We start from the raw sequence: 8433 nt of genomic DNA, 5'->3' as shown, positions 1-8433 counted from the left end.
CATCGGTTTTACTTGAACCTCCTCCTTCCTCCCCTTCTCTCTACACTAGAGATAAGCCAGTGTGCAAAGTCCAGCTGGCAGGCTGCACCGCTTTTTCACATGCAGCTCTGCGTGCCTGCCTGCATGTGTAGAGCACACGTGATTGTCCTGTCATGACCTCCAATCACACTGCAGGAAAATGATAGCTGTGACGTAATCGTCTCAGACTACAGCAGTGAACTTCTGAACCAGAGATTGCAGAAACACAAGAGGGAGCAGTGTTGGGTTTGTGCTATTATTCCAGCAATATTGTTAATTTAGTAATTCTTACTTTCTTTTTTTCATCTCAAAACTAACCTGTTTGTTGTGGGTGAATAATTAGCTAGATCGCTATGATAAACCCTGCCAAAGCCTAAAAATGTTCAGGGCAAAGTCTTTCTTGTTCGACGAGCACACTTTTATCATGTAAATCACCATGAACAATGCTGCTGTTCTTTACAAACAGTTTGATGATGTCTAAAGATAAAAGGTTGTCCAATCCTTCATTTTTTTTCTTCATTTTTTTAATATCTTGTAAGTTTAATTGCAGGTATTTTATAACACTATATTTCTTTAAACGAACTTGTTTTATTAACTTTTTTACAAATTAGTATGCCATTGGCCATTACATATCATATTATCTTGTCTCAGAGAAGGCAATGAAAGGTTTCAGGCTCCTTCTTTTTAATATGGAAATCTATGTTTAAGAAGAGTGATTGCAGTAAATCATTGTGAGTCTGGTTGTTAGCAGGCGGTAACTTTACATTATGTACGAATACTTAGCAGCAGGTATGTACTACAGGAGGAGGGTAGTGGAACAGAACGAAAAATTTATTTTCAATGCAGAGCCTGGTACAAACCAGAAAGATAGATACCCTTCTACTCAGTTATGGAGGTTATTTTACACCACAACTTCTTGACAAATATGTTAAAACAGTCATGAAACTATGAAGGTCTGTTTGCACATGGTTCATCCCATTCACATCCCTTCCACGCCACCTCGTAGTTCCAGATCAAATCAGTTGATGAGCAGTCACATATTAATTAGGGTAGATATGTATGGGATTCCAGATCAAATCAGTTGATGTATGGCATTTTCTCTAATATGTTTATATACTCCTGGTATCTCTCAGGAATGACTACTTAGAGGATTCATTTTAAGCATTTGTTACTCAGTGTTTTGGGTTCAGAAATCCAATCACAGACTAATATGTTCAACTTTCTATTGTTACTGATGTTATTTGTCAGGCCATGCAAACTCTTTTTTTTTTTTATTTCTGCTAGCACTTTAAAGTAGTTGCAACAAATTAAACATACTTCCAATGGTGTTCCACTTAAATTCAGTAAGAATCTGCATAAATAACTTTTTTTAAAGTGATCTTTTTTTTGCAAGAAAAATCATTAGAAAATAACTATGAAACTATGTAAGTGTCCTGCCTATGAAATTCTATTAAATGAATATGAATTTGCAGCCACTGTTTTGAAGTATTCCCTTCCGGTGAAACTGGTAGTAAAATATACCATCAGCATGAAACCAAAGGTGTTGGACCTCAGCCTGCAAAGGTTAGATGTTAAAAGGCTGAACCTGAATAGACAAATTATTGTTTACTTTCAAAGTAAACATAATACGCACTATGAAACAATAGGGAAGAACACATATGTTGTTGTGTCGAGTTAGTGCAGCCGTTGTATTTTTTATGAAGGGTTTCCCTGGACCACCCACTCGCAAGTTTGATACATGAACAATATGAGGATTAGAATAAAAATACCCTGAAGCTGGGTTTGAATGCTTCTTTCAGAAAACGACCCATTTCTCTGTGTTATTTTTCAATAAACTGGCTTGCAAACACAATGTACTACAGAGAGTTGTACATGATTGTTACACCATTGTCACAGAGGGAACAATTGAGTTACATGTTTGTACTGTTCAGTTAAGGGCCACAGAAAACACAAATCTTACTACACAATTTCTTCAGGGCTAAAGGAATCAGTGTCATGCAATTACAAATAATCAGACTCGGTATTCAACAGCTTGGTATCTTGCTGATGATATTTTATTATTTTATTCCTTTTTTTGTTATTTAGGACAGCACAAGCTAAAGCACTAACAAAAAGTGCAACACTGCTCTGTTTAGTTCTTTAAAAATAAAAAAAAATGTATCCTACAACAATAGTATATTGGGGACACACACACACATTTTTTTCCCCACAAACTATTTACACACAAACGAGTCTCTGTTTAGTCAGATCTGTAATTGTTTAAATGCAGCATTTGAGGCAAACAGCACGAAGAGCAGCATTAGATATAAAAGGCATGACAAGAGCAATATATTTATATACAGAAACTTTATATAGTCTTTGTCAGACTGCATACCCTCTCTTACATAACATTCTAGTGCAAGCACTCTCACTGCTGCTGGGGATACATTTATATCCCACTTAGGAGATTATCCTAAGTAACCCAAGCAATGATTTATATCTGTAAAACTAAATAAAGCATGATCAAAAATCGGCCACACAACCAATACATCTTACCAAAATCTACGCTGTTTAATATGTCCTTTCTTTCCCCCAACAGTACAAGACCTGTTTATTTTTATTTTTTTAAAGGAAAAATAGAATTATATTTAAGGTTCAGTGCATGAGTACTATTTATTATACAGGGAAAGAGTGCACACGATTACCACACATTTCAGGGGTACACACGGAATCTCAAAGAAGCCTGAAAAAGTGCACTTTACCTTGCAAAGAAGCAAACACCTGGAACTTTTTTTTTTTTTTTTTTTTTTTTTTTTTTTTTTTTTTTTTTACAAAATATAACCAGTACAATACCTAATACATTCAATAGTAAAAGTCCAATAAGGTGCTGATATAAGTAGTTTATTTTTAAAATACCTATAGGTACAAATTATGACCTGCTCCCATTAAGCACGTTCACTATTTGAACATCTCTACAGATTGTTTAAATGTATTTAAGAAACTTTGTTCTTAGGCCAACTAATCTATTTAAAAATGTACATAAATGTTCATGATATAGGGTCCAACATGGTTGACACTAATTTAACATAATGATCTAAAAATGTAAACAAACTATTGGTAAATATTGTTTAAAATGGATGATCTAAAAATATATATTTTTAGTCTGTCCTCTTAAATAAAACCTTTTAAAATTAAACGGGAAACTGCAAAACGTAGTTAATGTACACATTGTAGACCCATGAGGAATAACGTTACTTAAATGGTAGTTTATAAGCACTTCTGTTAATTGTGTAATGACATGAGGTATACATTAAGTTTCGTCATTGTCTGATTCAGGTGGGCTTTCACTGTCAACATTCAGTTCATGTTTTGCGGATGACGACGATCCTGCTCCCATGGCGCTTTCAAAGCTCGGAGATGGAGAGGATACTACTTTCTGTGATAACATAGCCGAGGACGCGCACACTTTATCCGGCGTCAGGGATGCAGATAACCCCGGGAAAACAGCAGCTGCTGCTGCAGCTGTTTGTGCTGGGATTCTGGGGTACATCAATGGAAACGGGGATGTTGCTGCTGCTGCCGCCGTCGCCGCTGCTGCTGGGTAAAAATATTTCTCGAGATTTGCCTTATCCAAAAAAGGCATGTACGTTGCAGCAGCGGAGGGAGAAATAAAATAGAAAGGCAGACAAAAAGGCGTTTGCTGTCCGAAAGGAACACCTCCAAGTCCCACCAAAGAGTTAATCAAAGACATGTCGGGTCTGCTGGCCGGATCAGGATTAACGCTTGCAGTTCCTGAGGATTCCATTTTAATCTTTTTGGCAGGATGATCCTCTCCAAACTCTTGCTTTACTCGCACGTTTTTCAGTCCTTGGGGCTTCCCGCTGTTGTATTTGTTATTATGTTTTCCTTCACATTTCTCAGCTTCACCGCCATACCCACTGTCGGTGTCTGTGTCGTTTTCATTCAGCTCCCCATTGTGAGTCCTCTGAATAACGGGAACACAGTTTGTTTGTGTTTCCAGTTTTTGGCTGCTATGATCTTGGACGTGGGCAGAGATCTGCTGAGACAGAAGCTGTGCGCTGGGCAGGAGCTGGGCAGAAACTTTGTGCAAATGGCTGATGAGTTGCGCACATCTCTGCTCCCTAGGAGTCCAGTTCTCAAACCTGTTAAGGTACTGCAGGACTTCTTTGGCACAGGTTTGAAAGCCAGAATGGAACGCATCCAAATCAGTCTGAATGGACGATTTCATAGAGCGATCCCCTAAACAGAAAGACTCGTTTTTTAATCTGTAGGATCAAGCTTTAATCACTTATAAAAATAATTACATGTTCTGGCATACAAGGGGGAAAAAAAAAACAAAAAAAACATAAAAACGTATCTTTTTGCACCCCCATGCTTTAGAATCACATTTTAACTTTAAATCACTACTGTGCTTATTCGGAATAATTATTATTATTAATTTTATCAATCTATATTTAATTAAATAAATACACTTACCATTTTGTAACGCGATGATCTTCTGGTGCTGTTGCTCTGATGCAGCAGTTAAAGATTTTAAGTGCTTCAAAGTTAATTCTAGAACGACTGCTTTCTCCAAATGTCCGAGTGTCTTTAAGAAGGGGGGAAAAAAAAGTTTAAAACTTTCGGATACCTGATCAATTGAAAAGTAAATCTTACATACCGCATGTCAAATTCGCATTTAGTGGCTTCAATACTTACAATAGGAAAACTAGCATTACGCAAATATATATATATATATATATATATATATAAAAATTAAATTAAAACATTCTGTTTACGTTAAATTATACAAAAGTTTTTATTTATTATATATTTTATTTGTCCTAATTTAGCAATCTGCAGTACCTTACCGTCAGTTTCAGGTGCTCAGGCAACAAATCTTTCAACTGGGCGATACATTCATTTATCCTGTCACGCCTCTTCTTTTCTATCAGTCTGTGTGGTAGCTTGTAGGCTTCCTATTTGTGATAAATAAATAAATAAATAAATAGTACGTTTTGGTACTAGGAAAGCAGAATTCAGACATATACCGAAATTATAACCAGCGTCATGCAAATCAAAGACGTTTAGTGCGTACATACGCGGTGATTCAAAATATACCGATATATATATATAAGTAAAATATATATATATATATATAAGTATATCTATATATATATATATATATATATATATATATATATTGTTTTATAACAAAATATAAAAAAACTAAAAAAACTAGAAACGATTAATGACACGAATATTGAATACTGAAAACGAAGTCGTCATCTAATTCTAGCAATGACAGGGTCAATATTCCACTGTGCAAAACTAAATACAGTACACAGAACTTATGCTTACCTTGCTTTCGTCTCTTTTCATACCTCTCTTTGATTTACACATGTAAAGCGAAGAATAGTCCACCCTGCAGTTAACCCAAAACAAAGACATTGTCAGATTTTGGCAAATGTTCACAATTTTAAATAAATAAATACAAATTCAAATAACAAATCGTCTAAAAAAAAAAAAAAAAAAAAAAAAAAAAAACCTACCCCAAAAAATGTGCGCGGTGTAGCTGTCTTTCTTGCAGACGAGGCATTCCTTCGTCCATAACTTGTTCCAAGTGTTTTTTTTTTATTATTAGTTCTGGAAAATAATCTGGTTTTGGAGACCTCGATAAGTAACTGTACATCCGGTAGTCCTACAGTTTATACTGATACCCAGTTCTCTCTGCTGCCCCTTCGCAACCAGTTTTGTATTTAACCAGAGCGCACGCGCGTCACTAAACAGACCAGCACCCAACTCACGTGCGGAATGCACCAACTCTCTGACTTGTAATTAGGGGATAATGAGATAACGCTCACTTTTATCTGTTTACATTTGTAATGCAGTGTTGTTTTTCTTCAAATCTCAAGTTATCAATCGTACTTTCAAAAACTAAACAAACAAACAAAAAAAAAACCCTCACAAACCAGCGTTTCATTTAACTTGCTATGAACTGTGTGTGTTTTTTTTTTTTTTAATGCAGTAGTGTCCACCTATGATGTTGTAGACCAGACCTAAATAAATCATGTACTGAAGCCGCCGAGGGGATGGTGTTTCTATGAAATTCTTTGTCTCGTTTGTGAACACAGACCTTCTCTGACTTAACCCTTCACTTGCTGCTCCATCGGCATCGTGGAGGTGCAACTAGTAACCATGGCAGCAAAACACCGAGGGCTGTAATCATGTACCATATATGGGAAGTGAAAGGAAGGGTTTATTTCTATTGTATTGGATTCTGGGGTTCATCTAGCCAATAGTGTTTTTTTTAAATATATTTTTCAGGTTTACTTTTACTTTCACTAATGGTGTTCATACAACCTGACCCAGCTAACCAAGAAAATGGTGTTGAAAATCAACTGTCGGCAGAAGAGAGTAGAAACAATGAAGACAGGCTGTATATAAAATGACAATAAAGAACAGAAAAAAAAACAAACAAAAACGATATTACAAACATAACTCAGTGAGACTGCGGGTTATGAACCACCGCTCAAGGTAAAACGTTGAAAGTTAAGTTTTGTATACCGTATCACTAGTTGCATGTGTTTTTATTTCTATTGATTTATGTTTTTTTTTTTTTTAATGTACAGTAATATTTCTGTCATTTGTCGTGTTTGACAGCTGTAGTAGTAGTACCACTGAGTCATTACAGATGTTTTTACATAAATGTTTATTTCAAGAAAAATAACGGTGCATTAACTATGTGTACAGTATTTTTTATTTTTTTTTTATTTTTTTATTTATTTATTTATTATAATTCTGTAGGGCAATGGCATTCTGTTGTCTAGGCTTCGTCTTAGACGAGGTCCTGCTTTTTGGTAGTTTTGCTTATTTCTGTATCACTGTTAACTCCACATCCAAATTACTGGTCAGTTGCACTTTATAACACTAATGCATGGTGTGATTGTGAACTATCTTGCAGACAATACAGCATATTTTATTTCAAAAGTAATCTGTGATGAACTTTTGTGGCTACTTAAGACAGGTCACTGTTTTTGTTTCTGTTTATTTATTTTTTCCTAGCTGTTAAGTTGCCGATTGGTTCAAGGGATTGTTAATACAGGCCTTACTGTATTAGGGAGTAGGCAGGACAATGCAATTCATTGTATGTGTTCTTTATGAATACAAAATTTAGTACCTGGGGTTCGTTAAGAACAAAAAAAGGATTAAAAAAAAAAAAAAAGATTTGACTAATTCAGACTAACGCAGCTCCCGGATTGTGTTAGCCGTCTAACAAAGACAAACGAGTACAATTAGAACGACAAACAAGCAAACACGAAACACTCATGGTTACTTTACAGTCCTTCAGCGGTTCTTTTACAACCATTACAAAGGAACAGATCGCTTTGCCATATCCCCTTTTGTACCTTCAGCTACGCCCCCTTGGTTAGCGAGTGCAATCGCGTTTCCTCCAATCCGCAATTGCCACATTGTCACCCGTCTGGGGCGATGACTTGGTGTACTGTGGCTCCGCCCCCTTTCTAAATAGCCGACTTCCACCTTTCCCTGGAATGAATTGTCAAATCATCCAGTCCAGGGCACATTGTACCCTGTACACATCGCCCTCACAGGTCGGGAGGGAGATTATTATCCAAGATTCATTCTTTCTCTGTCACCGCATTGTATTTACATTTCTGGCAGTGTTATCATTAAGGGCTTGAGCTACATCTGATAGATTTGTTCATGAAAATAATACTGAGGGGGGTGTGTGTGTATTCAAGCAGCAACCATGTAGATGTGGCCTATACTAGGTGAATATCCTACTTGTGCTTCTTGATGGAAAACAATATACAATAGTTAGGACCTCATCCAGCGCTTTCCTTTGACAGGTATTATTTTTGCATGGGATTTTACAGGAACGTTACATTTTGACACCAAAAACCATTCCTACCCATTTATGTTAGAATTAGGTTAAGCCTTTTGGGTGCTATACATATATTATAATGCACTGTCAACAGGAGTTCCTATTCGTTTAATTTAAACAGAATTCCTGAGTTGTGTATTTCCTGACTGAAATATATAGCTGTAAGATATAGCTCAAATACTAGTATTAATTACGGAATGTCAGGGCTAAAATCACTTAATGAAGGGTTTTTATAAATCTCAAATGTCTGTGAAAATGTAATTATTTTTATTGTATGTGTACTATATTTAATAAACCAAGCATGCCGTCTTTATAAAAAGTGGTTCAGAAGAAATATAAACTTTTACCAGAAGTTTCACTTTGCATACCCTATTTTTGTGTGCCTTATTCTTAGTCAAAGGTTGTTTATTTCCATGCAGAGTGCAGTTTGTCTGGAGGGGAATGGATGCATGTAATGCAATTACAATTCTAGAGACTTGGCTCTGTTCCTAGCAACATAAAAGCGAGAAAGGTGCATACTTTGGCCAGTT

The 8433-nt window shown here is 36.0% G+C and overlaps 1 protein-coding gene across 1 annotated transcript; it reads right to left on the bottom strand.

The window, feature by feature from the left end:
- Positions 1 to 1443: 1443 nt before the first annotated feature.
- On the bottom strand, positions 1444 to 5783 carry LOC121319710 (class E basic helix-loop-helix protein 41-like). Its single transcript, XM_041257410.1, has 5 exons — positions 5550 to 5783; positions 5359 to 5422; positions 4869 to 4976; positions 4495 to 4606; positions 1444 to 4257 (listed from the first exon to the last, which is right to left on the bottom strand). Exons 1-5 carry the CDS (start codon positions 5687 to 5689, stop codon positions 3308 to 3310), a joined length of 1374 nt encoding a protein of 457 aa, XP_041113344.1. The 5' UTR covers positions 5690 to 5783; the 3' UTR covers positions 1444 to 3307.
- Positions 5784 to 8433: the final 2650 nt, after the last annotated feature.

Source organism: Polyodon spathula, chromosome 8 (genome assembly GCF_017654505.1).
Source record: "Polyodon spathula isolate WHYD16114869_AA chromosome 8, ASM1765450v1, whole genome shotgun sequence".
NCBI lineage: Eukaryota > Metazoa > Chordata > Actinopteri > Acipenseriformes > Polyodontidae > Polyodon > Polyodon spathula.
This window is presented reverse-complemented; position numbering and strand designations above follow the sequence as displayed.

Coding starts and splice junctions, on each gene's coding strand:
- LOC121319710 (XM_041257410.1), bottom strand. CDS start 5,689: ATGTACAGTTACTTATCGAGGTCTCCAAAACCAGATTATTTTCCAGAA. Junction 4,607..4,868: donor CTGAGCACCTGAAACTGACG/GTAAGGTACTGC, acceptor CCCTTCTTAAAG/ACACTCGGACATTTGGAGAA. Junction 4,258..4,494: donor GATCATCGCGTTACAAAATG/GTAAGTGTATTT, acceptor CTTTCTGTTTAG/GGGATCGCTCTATGAAATCG.